Source organism: Hippocampus comes, unplaced genomic scaffold (genome assembly GCF_001891065.2).
Source record: "Hippocampus comes isolate QL1 unplaced genomic scaffold, H_comes_QL1_v1.1 scaffold189, whole genome shotgun sequence".
In the NCBI taxonomy this organism is placed as follows: domain Eukaryota; kingdom Metazoa; phylum Chordata; class Actinopteri; order Syngnathiformes; family Syngnathidae; genus Hippocampus; species Hippocampus comes.
This window is the reverse complement of record NW_017804802.1, coordinates 94,445-108,295: the sequence shown is the minus strand read 5'-3', so window position 1 is coordinate 108,295 and position 13,851 is coordinate 94,445. Positions and strand designations below refer to the sequence as shown.

General features: G+C 52.9%; 1 protein-coding gene across 1 annotated transcript in view; it reads left to right on the top strand.

Moving 5' to 3' along the window:
* Positions 1 to 13,851, top strand: part of LOC109530038 (titin-like) — a 213,785-nt gene that overhangs the window by 139,486 nt on the left and 60,448 nt on the right. Inside the window, 18 exon segments of the mRNA XM_019893583.1 lie at positions 937 to 1,218; positions 1,583 to 1,885; positions 3,148 to 3,453; positions 4,027 to 4,308; positions 4,820 to 5,007; positions 5,091 to 5,202; positions 5,291 to 5,429; positions 5,978 to 6,141; positions 6,741 to 6,892; positions 7,182 to 7,338; positions 7,420 to 7,701; positions 8,334 to 8,633; positions 9,031 to 9,324; positions 9,584 to 11,585; positions 11,720 to 12,407; positions 12,582 to 12,846; positions 13,056 to 13,382; positions 13,492 to 13,776. Coding sequence (XP_019749142.1) covers positions 937 to 1,218; positions 1,583 to 1,885; positions 3,148 to 3,453; positions 4,027 to 4,308; positions 4,820 to 5,007; positions 5,091 to 5,202; positions 5,291 to 5,429; positions 5,978 to 6,141; positions 6,741 to 6,892; positions 7,182 to 7,338; positions 7,420 to 7,701; positions 8,334 to 8,633; positions 9,031 to 9,324; positions 9,584 to 11,585; positions 11,720 to 12,407; positions 12,582 to 12,846; positions 13,056 to 13,382; positions 13,492 to 13,776 — 6,528 coding nt within the window.

Genomic DNA, 13,851 nt, shown 5'->3' with positions numbered 1-13,851 from the left:
AGTGGCCGCGACGCGTTTTCATGGCTTGCTGAATGACCGCATCGAGTTTGAATGAGGTGCCGACGTCTCAACTTCATTGGAAATGGCCTTGGAGGATGCGAGGGTTGTCGGCGACTACTTTTAATGATTCGCTGACTGCTTGCATCCAAATTCACGAGTTGTCAACAGTCTGTGACTGGTTCTCACTTGTCGTTGGCCGTCTGCAACCGGTATTCAAGAATTGCAGATTGTCCGCGAATACTGTTTACGATTCGCCAACTATCCGCATCTCGCTTTCACGAGTGGGCCTTGTTTTCACGTCTCGCGACTTTCTTGACAGTGTCTTACCCCCCATCTCTCGCGTACCGCGCAGAGCCTCCCGGTCCGCCCACCCCCAAGGTGACGGACTGGACCAGGTCCACGGTGGAGCTGGAATGGATTCCTCCCCTGGTGGACGGAGGCTCCAAGGTGACCGGCTACATTGTGGAATTCAAGGAGGTGAGCAGGGAGGAGGAGGAGAAGAAGGCTCAGAGGAAGTTGCTTTTACTGAGCGGCGCTGACGAGAAGGAGCCCGAGGCCCCGGAGAGCTGGCGGAAGGTAAACTAAGATCACTCCAGCAGCGTCGTCCCGGGCGAGTCGGCTTTCCCCAACTGGTGAATGTGTCCCTCATTCCCGGGTTGCGCTCTCTCCAGGCCAAGGACACGGAGATCAGAGGAACCAAGTTTGTGGTGGCCGAGCTCAAAGAAGGTGCTCTGTACCGCTTCAGAGTCAGAGCCGTGAACGCCGCCGGCGTCGGCGAGCCTGGACTCGTTTCGGAGCTGATCGAAGCCAGAGACAGGACAAGTAAGACGAAATACGCCGCTGCCTTGACGTACAGGGACCACAATTCAAACGCTTGACAAATTACCAGCCGTCGCTCGGTTGATTTATTTTATTTCGTTGATTCTCGTCCTTCAGTTGCGCCCGAGATGGACCTGGACGCCTCCGTCAAGGAGAAGATCGTGGTCCACGCCGGCGGCACCATCCGAATCATCGCCTACGTGTCTGGCAAACCGACGCCGCGCATCAGCTGGTGCCGAGATGACGGCGAGGTGCCCAAAGAGGCCGCAGTGGAGACCACGGGCATCTCCAACTCACTGGTCATCAAGAACTGCAAACGCCAGCACCAGGGCATCTACACGCTTTGCGCAAAGAACGAAGGCGGCGAGAGGAAGAAGGCCGTCATCGTCGAGGTTTTGGGTGAGTGACTTCAACGGGAGACACGGACCGCTGGCACCACTTGTTTTCCAGTGTCCGCATCGAGTTTTCTTTGGGTTGTGACCGGCCGCAACTACTTTTTATGAGTCGCTGATATTCGGCAACGGGCTCCTCTTATTTGCATCCCCGACTCCTTTTCATCTCCCGCTGACTTTTCGTGAGTTGACAACCGACTGCGAGCATCCACAGCCAGTTCTCGTCAATTAAACAAAGACGGTATGGGAAAAAAATTAAATCATAATAACAATTGGTTGGAAGGACGAACTGCGACAAATCGGGGTCGGCGGATGGCTGTAAATGCCACGAGTGATTAAAACAAGAACCCCCGTCCGTCTCTGGCCTCCAGACGTCCCCGGACCGGTGGGGCTCCCCTTCGCCGGTGAGAACCTGACCAACGACTCGTGCAAGCTGACCTGGTATTCCCCCGAAGACGACGGCGGCTCGGCCATCACCAACTACATCATTGAGAAGCGGGAGTCGGACCGCATGGGCTGGACTTCGGTCACCTACACGGTCACCAGGAACAACGCCGTGGTGCAAGGGCTGCTGGACGGGAAGGGATACTTCTTCAGGATTGCCGCCGAGAACATCATCGGCATGGGACCCTTCGTGGAGACCGACAGAGTCGTGCTCATCAAAGAGCCCATCTGTAAGATTGTTTGGCAGGGCGCTTCCGGGAGGCAGAAAAGGGACCGCAAACCTGTCAAAAAAAAAACTTTTTTGACGGGGGATGCGCCGCAAGATACGCTTGATTCATAGAGCACTTGAAACGCCATCGAATGCCAATGTGTTTCAAGACTAGTTTCAAAAACGGGCAGGTCTCGATCATTCCGTTGGCATCACCTCCGCTCATCCGAGGCTCCGCACACAGCCGACTGAGTTGCGGTGCGGACAGACCGTTTCTAGATTACAAATTGAAGCATCTCCAAATGAACTCGAAAATGTACAGGAGCCAGTGAAGGGAGGCCAAAATTGGAGGACATGTGCTCCCTCCTACAAGCTCCAGTTTGGAATCAAGCAGTGGCAGCAGTTTGCACCAACCGAAGCCCTTTGAGGAAGGACTGGCTGACTGCAAAATAAAGTGCGTTAGAGTAATCCGTACTCCAAGAGGGTTTTTTGGGGGGGGTGGGGGAAGGGGATTCCTTCCCCGTCCCCCAAAAAAATCCAACCAAATGAATCCAGTGGTGTGGAGGCTGCTGGTAGTTGTACCGATAAGAACGCAAGCAAACCGCCGTCGTCAGGTTTGTGTCAGTGAAAGCTCCGTCTTCTGCCATCCCGAAAGTACGTGTGACGTCATGGTGGAAAGGTCTCATGCCAGAAAATCCATCAGAACATGCTTGAAGTTCCACGTCTGTGCTCGAAGGTTTTCATTCAAAAACACCGTTACAGAGAAGCTCATTGGCACATCGAATAATACTGTCACGTTTTGTGTGGCGTTAAGAGTTGAGGACCCCAAAAAGCAGGCAGGAGCAAGGTGGACTGACCAAAATGTATTGAACAAAAATGCAAACAGGAGTACACCGGACAAAAGTAACTGAAGTGCTCCAACATAGTCCCGAAAAGAAACCAAAGTAGCAAAAAAAAAAAAACCTCAGGAGCACACAGACACTCACAATGACCCGACAACGACTGACAGAACCCAGCGAACTAAATCCAAGCAAAGTGGCGAGACAACGAGAAACACCCGGACAAGACACAATGGCTTGAGGGGGCCGACTGGTTGAAGGCAAGGGACACGGATGACGAGAACAGGTGACGACAAAAAAAAAAAAAATGCACACCGGGAACAAAACCAGAACAAATGTAGCCTTTCGCAAGCCAAGTGGATTTTGTGGCATGGGGCCTTTCGAGGTCCGGCAAGCCAAGCGAGGTCTTGCCCAACCGCAAAGGACTAAGGCTCGTCTCCCGCAGCCGTGCCCGAGCGTCCGGAGGACCTGATCGTCACGGCCGTCACCAAGGACTCCGTCTCGGTGGCTTGGAGGCCGCCCAAGTACGACGGAGGCGCGGAGGTGACCCGCTACGTCCTGGAGTCTCGCGTGGTTGGCCGAGACGCCTTCGTCGGCGTGGGGGGTAGCGACAAGCTGATGGACAGGAAATTCACGCTGAGCGGACTGAAGGACGGCTCCAGTCACGAGTTCAGAGTGGCGGCCGTCAACGTGGTGGGACAGGGCAAATTTTCCTTTGCCACCAAACCCGTCCAGTGCAAGGACGAGTTGGGTGAGTACGGCCGATCCCCGAAACGTCGTCTCGGCTACGCGTGCATTTGCTGAGGTCCATGCCGATTTGGCAGAAAAAGATTCTGCCAACCAATTTTATTATACATAACACATATTACCCTGAATGCTTACAAAAATAACAATAACAAATACAAATTAAAACATTGGACTAGTTGACTTTATAGCAAAGAGTATTTTTTTGTTTTTTTAGGGGGGGGAGTGTATATCTTTGCCTGACGTAATGTGTAAGAAAAAAAAAACGCTTTTTTTTTTGTTTGTTTGCCAGTTTTAAAACGGCTCATATTGATCGATTAAATCGGCCGGCCAATTCATTGTCAGGCACTGCTATTTTTCATGGTGTTTTTTTTTTTGTCATTATTCTTCACAGCAGTGAAACGTTCATATTTTTGTTGTTCTGAATTCGAAAGTATTATTGTCATCCATATGTCTTCTCGGTCTCCTTGACCACCAAGACCAGGGGCACTGGACTCATAGCATCGCCGTTTGTCACGAAGTTCAACGAAATGGAGGTGGAGACCATCCAGTAAATAACTTGCGATTTCCTGTCCGTCAGAACCGCCCAATCTGGAGCTGGAGTTCCGAGACAAGATGACGGTGAAGGTGGGAGACGGCTGCACGCTGGCGGGACGCTACGGCGGCAAGCCCGCGCCGAGCGTCACCTGGACGAAGAACGAGGAGGAGCTGAAGCCCGACGAGGACGTGGCCGTCCGCAGCAGCGCCAGGCATCTCAGTCTGGACTTCATCAAGGCCAGGCGAGACCACAGCGGACGCTACCGCGTCAGCGTGGACAACCCGGCCGGGACGCGAAGCGGAATCTGCGCCCTCACCGTCGTCGGTGAGTCGGCCGACCGCATCGGCCCATGTGAAAAAGTCGTGCTCGCGCTACAAATACTTGGAATCCCCTGCTGACTTTGACTTGCCAAAATCACACGCGCACTTCACCGGTGTTTCACCGGCCATTGAGTGGCTGTGCGTTATTTTTGGTTTGGTTTTGTTGTGTTGTTAGTCCAAATGTAAAATTCCTCACAAAAAAACGAAAAGCAAAAGTCATTTTTTCAAAAGAAAAGTCATTGTTTTCTACGTTGTATTTGGAAAACATTTCTTTTCTGCTTTTGAAAGAAAAAATGCTGTCTTCCTGATGCCAATAAATCTGACTTTTAGCAAGGCAAGTCTCAAACTTCCTCCGCCACTCTCTCAGGGCACTTTTCAAATCCTATTTAAATTCCATTTCAATACGAGTCGCGATGGAGGACGCTTTAGCGTGTCGGCCACTTTTCAGTCAGCCTGTACGCGGCCTGCAAAAGGCGCGCATGTTCTTGACCTCCGAACGCTTCCCTCCCCGCCAGACCGGCCTCAGCCTCCCGAGGGCCCCGTGGTCTTTGAGGAGGTCTACAGAGACCACATGCTCATTTCCTGGAAACCTCCCCTGGACGACGGCGGATGCGCCATCTCCAACTACGTCGTCGAGAAGAGAGACACCAATCGAGACCTGTGGATGCCCGTCACCGCGTCCTGCACCAGGACCACCTGCAGGGTGCGGACCTTTCCCCTCATGGGATCGCACAAATGCGCGCTCACCGCCTTGCGTCACCGTATCACCCTTCTTTGCTGATTCAGGTGCCAAAACTGATTGAGGGTCGCGAGTACATCGTCAGGATCATGGCCCAGAACATCTACGGCATCAGCGACCCGCTGCTGTCCGCCGAGATCAAGGCCAGAGAGATGTTCAGTAAGGGATGGGACGGGCTGGCCTGGCCTCTGCCTGTGGGAGCCACGGCGCTGGTCAATGCAAGTGCGTTTTGCATTTTGCCCCGCAGGGGTACCCGACGCTCCCAAGCAGCCCACCGTCAAGGACGTGTACCACGACCGCGCCCTGGTTCGCTGGGAGCCTCCAGCTGATGGAGGGAAGCCGATCACGGGCTACATCGTGGAGAGGAAGGAGACCATGGCTAATAGGTACAAAGCCGACCCGTGGCTCCGTGGCCCCACCGGTGTCAGTGGCGTTGCGCAAAGGTTGAATGGAGGCAACTGATTTGTTTTTTTTCAACTTTCATCCAAAATGTCTTTACTGGGCTCCAGTCTTCCTTGTATTTTTTGCTTGGAGCACCGTGGCTCCTAACCGGAAGCTTCTCGGGGCGCAATGAGAAATTTTAGGGCCGGACGCACAATGGAAATTCTTGGAAACTCATCATCGGCGTCAGCAGCTCGCTCAAGTGGAGAACAAAGTTACTCAACTCAACTGTATTTCCAGAGCACCGCCGCCGTACATGAAGCGGTGCACTTGGAGCAAAAAGTAGTCAGACGACAACAAACAGTCAAACAATGGATTCATAACCAAGATGGAGTCTCATGCTGAGTCAGACGCCAAAGAATCACAATGAGCTTTAAGACGCCGACTGTCGCGAGCGAGAAGAGTCCGCGTGCCTCCGCTCAATTTTTGCGGATGACCTCGGATGACCGGCGGTCTGCGCGGACTCGAGCCGGATTGTTTTTGTGCTCCGTAGGTGGGTCCGCTGCAACGCAGAAAAGATCCATCCCAAGGTGGAGTACTTGGTCCTGGACCTGCTCAAGGGTTGCGAGTACGAATTCAGAGTCAGTGCCGAGAACGTGGTGGGCATTGGTGACCCCAGCCCGCCGTCCAAGCCCGTCTTCGCCAAAGATCCCATCGGTAAGACACAGAAGAGCCAGCGCGTAGCGTTGCCCAGATCGGGTTCAGGCCGACGGTCAGCGGTCTTTCGAGCCCCGAAGAGCCATTTGGACCGTCGAACCACGTACATTAAGTGGCTGTGATTTGGCTCATCGGTATTTCATACAATTAAACAAATTTGTCCTTTTGAGTTGAAGTTGACGGGACTGGACAGTAAATGCAACACAGTGCCGACTTTTAGACCTGCGGCGAAAAAAATAAACATATGCAGTGTTATCGTCACCTCAAGATCAAGGCTCTTAAAAGTTGACTTTGACCACGTTGGAGCGCTTTGTGCTCCTTCGCCTCAGCCTTTGAGCAACCAAAGAATACGTGATTTGCGTCTTACAAGAGCACCGTAATCTTCACGTTGAGAATGACGTTTTCAAAAAAAAAAAAAGGACCTGAGTAATGCAATGAAAATTTCCACGATCCATTTTCCAAAGTGAAAGAAGACCTCAGGAGAACGCGGGTTGCGCAAGTCTGGGTTTGGGTAGCCCAATTTGGTTCCAGCCAAAATATTGGCGCCGATATCGACTTCGAACTGTCACACTGAAAGCCTTTCCCGCTCTTTTCCTCAGTGAAGCCAAGCCCGCCACAAAATCTCAAGGCCGTGGACCACACCAAGGAGTCCGTGACTCTTTCCTGGGATCCGCCCGCCGACACCGGCCGAGGCAAGATCTTCGGCTACCTGCTGGAGTTCCAGAAGGCCGGCGACGAGGACTGGCAGAAGGTGAGCCGCTCGCTGCTCACCACAGCTCGTTTACTTTGTGCAAATGCAAGGGCAAGTACACGTGAGGCTACTTGTGTGAAAACAAAAGTACAGATACCGATCAGGGTTGTTAGAGTTTGGGATTTTGCATTCCTCCTATTTAGTTTGCTCGGACTTTTCCTTTTTCAGTCCAGTCTGTTGGTTTGTATGACAACGACGAGAAAAATCGACATAAGTACCAGATACTTGGTTCCTTGATACCACCGCTTTGACACACACTGATAAGTGTGCTGCCTCCGCCCTCCTCTAGGTCAACCATACTCCAGATTCTTGCCCGGGGACCAAGTTCAAGGTGGTGGGCCTGGAGGATGGCTCCCTCTACCGCTTCAGAGTGAAGGCCGTCAACGCCGCCGGGGAGTCTGACCCAACGTATATCAAAGACCCGGTCAGAGTGAAGGACCGACTCGGTGAGCGGCTCGGACTCTGTGCAAAAAAAAACGTCATGTTTCAAGGCCACTCAAGTTTGCGTTTGCTTGTCCTAACCTTAGAAGCGCCAGAGTTGATTTTGGACGCCGGTATGACTCGGGAGGTGAAGGCCCTGGCCGGCACCCACATCACTCTCATGGCCACCATCAAGGGCATCCCCTTCCCCTCCGTCGTCTGGAAGAAAAACGACACCGACGTTCCCACCAGGGCCGACATCGAGACCAACCAAGAGGGCACTAAGCTGGAGATGAGGTTCTGCAACCGTGGCGACTGTGGAGACTACACGCTCACCGTCGAGAACCCCGCCGGCTCCAAGACAGTCACATGCACCGTCTTGGTCTTTGGTAGGAAGTCACCACAACTAATACTCATATCGATTCCTCCAATTTTATTCAAATTTGCTCTGCACCTTTACAGGTCAACTTAATAAGTCATCTAAACCTTTGTCTAAACTGTCGAGTGTCTCACTTGCTGTTCTCTGACAAAATTCGAAACAGGTGTTTTGCGATCAATTACACAAAACACGTTTTGCTACGAGTGACTACCAGTACTGGGTTGAATTAGACTTGGTATTGACACAGTCGGTGTTATCATGCTGTGGAGATTTTGACCTCACGAGACCAAGACGAGATCAAAGGGACGAGGCTTCAAACGGGAAGTGGCTATTCCGCTTCGAGTCTCACAGAGTGTCATCATTGGGTTGCAATGGAGAGACCGGAAGGGTCCAGGAAAAGGGGCACGAGTGGATGGCCTAAAAATTTCATGGATCAAAGCCTTGTTGGGAATTTTGCCCTTCAGCTCCCTTCGTGTCAAACAGCAAGTTGTGCAAATTAGGTTCTGAGACGTTCAACGATTGAGAAGGTCAAATGAGGTTCACCCGCATTTTCAAGATCAGGCTCCACCCGAAAGCCCAACAACCTGAAGGTTCCGTGAGTGATGTTGGCGCACTTAAGAGTTGTCCTCATTTTGTGTTCAGATAAACCTGGTCCTGTCCAGCACCTGCGCGTGTCAGATGTCAGGAGCGACTCGGCCTACCTGTCCTGGAAAGACCCGGAGGACAACGGAGGCACTCGCATCACCAACTTTGTGGTGGAGAAGAAAGACACGGGGTCCACTCAGTGGGTTCCCGTGTGCTCCACGTCCAAGAAGCGCAGTATGATGCTCAAGCACCTGACGGAGGGACTGGCCTACACCTTCAGAGTTGCGGCTGAGAACCAGTATGGCCGCAGCGAATACGTGGAAACGCCGAAGGCCATCAAAGCCATGAATCCGCTCTGTGAGTAGCCGCACTCTGCATACAGCAATGCTCGGCCCTCCTTTGATTTGCGGGGATACCATCCAGACACCACCGACAAATGCAGGAAATCCGCACTTTCAAGAGACTCACTGTACACCTTTTGCCATCGTGGAGCAAAAATTGATCATGTAACAATGACGATGGAAATGAAAGTCGCTAGAGCGAAAATGAGAATTGCCGCAGATGTCCACACACCTTCCCAAGAACCTGTCGCTGCCCAAACGGAAATTAGCATCATGTTAAGGTCATGGAAATTTGAACAGTTGCTCCTTGAACGCACACGGAGCAGCGACAGTTGACTCTAAAGCACACAAACAACAAACACACAAAGTTGTAAAACTGCCGGTCTAAACGCTGAACGTGTTTTTCCCCGCAGTCCCTCCCGGTCCTCCCAAAGATCTTCACCACGTCGATGTGGACAAGACGGAGGTGTGGCTTGCCTGGAACTGGCCCGACCGAAACGGTGGAAGTGAGATTACGGGCTTCCTGGTGGAGTATCAAGAAGAAGGAGCGAAGGACTGGCACGAGTGGCAGACAGTCAGCATCCCGGAAAGTCACGTGACGGGTCTGGAAGAAGGCAAGACCTATCGCTTCCGAGTGAGAGCCGAGAATGTCATTGGCCTCAGCAGACCCGACACCACCGTACCCATCCTCTGCCAGGAGAAGCTGGGTGAGCTCAAGTTCTAAGACAAAAAAAAAAAAAAAAAAAAAAAAAAAAAAAAAAAACACCCTTGGGTTGTTTCATTTCGTTGGCATGAACACAGCTGAAATGGTTGTGAAAACAGGAAGCAAGGTGGACACACATGACAGAGTGTCAAACTTAGAGTGTCAAATTCTCCTCCATTGGAGAAGCAACACAAAAGAACATGCAAAAGTAGTTTCAAGTCAGGAGTTACTTTTCACTCACCCTGTGTGTCGTCTGCCAACAGTGCCTCCGATCCTCGAGGTGGATGTCAAGCTGACGGAAGGCATCGTCGTAAAGGCGGGCACCACCATCAGGCTACCCGCCATCATGAGGGGAATGCCCGTCCCTACCGCCAAATGGTCCATTGACGGAGAGGAGATCAGCAGCGGAGGCAAGATCAAGATTGACACCGACAACTTCTCCACCGTCCTCAGCATCACCGAGTGCACCAGAAGTCACACCGGCACCTACCTGCTCACCGTGTCCAACCTCGCCGGCACCAAGACGGCGGCCCTCAACGTCACCGTCCTGGACGTCCCGGCGGCGCCCATCGGACCCGTCAATGTCCTGGAGGTGTCTCCTGATGCCATGACCATCGAGTGGCGCCCTCCTAAGGATGACGGCGGCAGCCCCGTCACCAACTACGTCGTGGAGAAGAGAGATTCCAACAAGGAGACCTGGGGAGGGGTGAGCTCTGGCAGCCTGGCCACCAAGCTCAGGATCGTGCGCCTGCAGAAGGGCGTCGAGTATGTGGTCCGCATTCGCGCCGAGAACAAGATGGGCATCGGGGCGCCGCTGGAGAGCAAGCCAACGGTCGCCGAGCATTCCTTCATGCCGCCCAGTCCACCTGGTAAGCCGCTGGCCCACGACGTCTCCGAGGACGCCGTTACGGTCGGCTGGACCATGCCCTTGTCTGACGGTGGCAGTCAGATCACCGGGTACATCCTTGAGCGCAGACACAAAGGAGGAAAGTGGATCCGTGTGAACAAGACGCCCTGCAAAGACCTTCGCTACAGAGTCCAGGGATTGTTTGTGGGCAACGAATACGAATTCAGAGTCTTTGCTGAGAACATTGCCGGCTACAGTGGCCCCTCACCCATCTCTGACCTCTGCAGGCCCTGCCGGCAGATCACGGTCCCGAGTGCCCCGGTCAACCCCAAAGTCAAAGATTACAGCAAATCGACGGCCGACTTGGTGTGGACCAAACCCACCAAAGACGGAGGCAGTCCCATTCTGGGCTACACTGTGGAAATGAAGAAGGCCGACGGAGACTGGAAGAAAGTCAACCTGGACGACTTCATCAAGTTGTGTGCCTACACGGTGAAGGGGCTCGAGCAGGGTTCTACCTATCGATTCAGAGTGTTTGCCTCAAATATGATCGGTGACGGTGAGTCCAGAGAGATTCCAGAGTCGGTCACGGCTCAAGATATTCTCATCCCCCCGGAGATTGAAATGGACGCCAGGTGTCGCGAGCGCATCACCGTCCGCGTGGGACACAACATCAACATCGTTGGCTACATCAAGGCCCGTCCCGAGCCAGAAGTGCTGTGGTCCAAGGGGGAGACTGTTCTGGAGAAGAGCAAACGTGTAACTATGCCCCAGAACCTACCTGTGGTCCAGCTGAAGATCAAAGAGGCCACCAGAGCCGACCACGGCAAATACACCCTGAAGGCCTCCAATGTGGGTGGAGAAGCCTCCTGCTGCATCACTGTTAATGTTCTGGACCGGCCCAGCCATTGCCAGAACCTCCATACCACCTACGTCACCAAGGACTCCTGCATGATCAACTGGGAGGCCCCGAAAGACAATGGTGGCTCAGAAATTACCAACTACATCGTGGAGTGCAGAGAACCCAGCGTCAGCTTGTGGTCCATGATCTCTTCCCATTGTACCAACCGCAAGATCAAGGCCAAGCTAATGGAGGGCCACCAGTACCTGTTCCGTGTCTGCGCAGAGAACAAGATAGGACCCGGGCCCTGCGTGGAGACCAAGGTCCCAGTGCTTGCCATCGACCCCATCGAAAAACCAGGCGAGCCTGAGAACTTCAGGGTGGCCGACATTGGCAAGAACTTCGTCTACCTGAGGTGGAGGAGGCCTGATTACGATGGTGGCAGTCCCAACCTCTCCTACAACCTGGAGTGCAAAGCCAAAGACGCGCAGGAATGGGAAAAACTAAACACCGGCATCCTGACTAACACTTTCTTTTTGGCCGACAAGTGTGTTGAAAACCAGACGTACACTTTCAGGTGAGTCAAACGACTTGCCCTAGCTGCTAAATGTTTTCAAACAAGTGTGAAAAGTAGATCCATTTTAGACAAGGCGCTTTAGGGATAAAGAATCTGGCATCAATAGCTAAAGCACATTTGTTTGTTTTTTTCAGGGTGCAAAGCGTCAATGAAGGAGGAGAGAGCGGTTGGGTGAAATTGGCCGATATCTTGGTGCGAGAAGAGATCCAGAAGCCGGTCCTTGACCTGAAGCTGTCCGGAACATTGACGGTGAAGGCCGGAGAGTCGGTCAGAATAGAAGCTGCCTTGAGAGGAAAGCCGCAACCTGAAGTTAAGTGGACCAAGGACAAGGCGGTTGGAGACAACCCCAGAATCAGCTACGAGACCGGTTCTGACTACTCCAAGTTCCTTTTGACAAAGTCCCGACGCACTGACTCCGGGAAGTACATTGTCACCGCCACCAACTCGGCCGGAACCTTCACGGCGTATGCCAACGTGAACGTCCTGGACGTCCCCGGAGCCGTCAGGAACCTACGAGTCACCGGCGTTGGAGCAGACAAATGCAGAGTGGTTTGGGACGCACCTGAGGATGACGGCGGCTGCGAGGTGGACAGCTACATCTTGGAAAAGTGCGAGACCAGGAGGATGGTGTGGTCCACGTACTCCGCCTCGGTAGTCACGGCGTACTGCAACGTGACTCGTCTGGTGGAGGGCAACGAATATATCTTCAGAGTACGGGCCGAGAACAAGATGGGAACTGGGCCCGCCGTGGAGAGCAAGCCGGTCACGGTCAGGACTCAGTTCAACAGACCTGGACCGCCCGATGCCCCTGAGGTCACCAAGGTTGGTTCTGAACATTCATGTGGGGCAGAAATAAAGGAGATGAATAGTCAGACAGTACAGATATCTTTTTTTTACAAATGGAGGGGAGGGAAAATGGAAATAAATACTCTGGACAGATGTGTGAAAAATCTGCCCAAGTACCGCGGACATGATGATCGTATTGTTGTGATGCAGATAAGCAAAGAGGAGATGACGGTGGTCTGGGCTCCTCCCGAGAATGACGGAGGAAAGTCCATCACGGGCTACATCCTGGAGAGGAAGGAAAAAAGGGCCGTACGCTGGGTGCCGTGCACTAAGAGTCCAATCCCCGAGAGACGCATGAAAGTGACCAACCTGTTACCCAACCACGAGTATCAGTTCAGAGTCAAGGCTGAGAATGAGGTCGGTCTGGGAGATCCCAGCAAACCCTGCAGACCCGTGACAGCCAAAGATCCCATTGGTAAGTTTACCAAGACCGGAGTGAAGCCTGTCCGTGTACCCTCCAGAACAGTTTCCCCTTCCACTTCGAACACAAAATACCATCTGAAAAATGTATTTGGCTCCCCAAGTAGCACCATCACATCCGACATTCAAATTCAAGCAAAAGTTTTATCTTTTGCTCAATGCTCTACACCGGACCGTTATTCGCGTTGTTTTGTCCGTCTTCAGAACCTCCTGGGCCACCCGCAGGCCTGAAAGTGGCCGACAGCACCAAGACCTCCATCACTCTTTCCTGGTCTAAACCCGTGTACGACGGGGACGCACCAATCATCGGCTACAGTCTGGACATGAGACTGAAGAGTGAGGCTGACCCCGAAAAGCCCACCGCAGGCTGGAAGAGAATCGACACCAATGGGCCCTTGGTCCTCAGAGAGTTCACCATCGGACAGCTGGATGAGAAACAGGAGTACGAGTTCAGGGTCTCCGCCCAAAACCAGGTGGGCTGGGGACGTCACGCCTACTTAAAGGAGGCCGTCTTCCCCAAGGAGATCCTAGGTAGGAACTTGACTTGGTTGGCTGAGTTTGAATCATTTTTTGTGCGCTTGTGTACCTCGTCATGAACCTGAAGTGATCTAATCACGGACGTGTTTCTCCCGGGCAACAGAGGCTCCTGAGATTGACCTGGACGCGAGTTTGAGGAAAGGTCTTTCTGTGCGGGCCGGCTGTCCGATCCGACTTTTTGCTACTATCAGAGGACGCCCTGCCCCGAAGGTCACCTGGAAGCGTGTGGGGGTGGACAACGTTGTTCGCAAAGGTCACGTGGACCAAGTGGACACCATGTGCTTCCTGGTCATTCCCGAGAGCACCAGAGAAGATTCTGGAAAATACTCACTGACTCTGTCCAACTCGGCTGGAGAGAAGGCCGTCTTTGTTCGTGTCAAAGTCCTCGGTGAGAACCACTCGCCACTTTTTACTCCCAGAGTCCAACCTCGGTTTTCGAACCTAATTTGTTTCAAGACTCAGT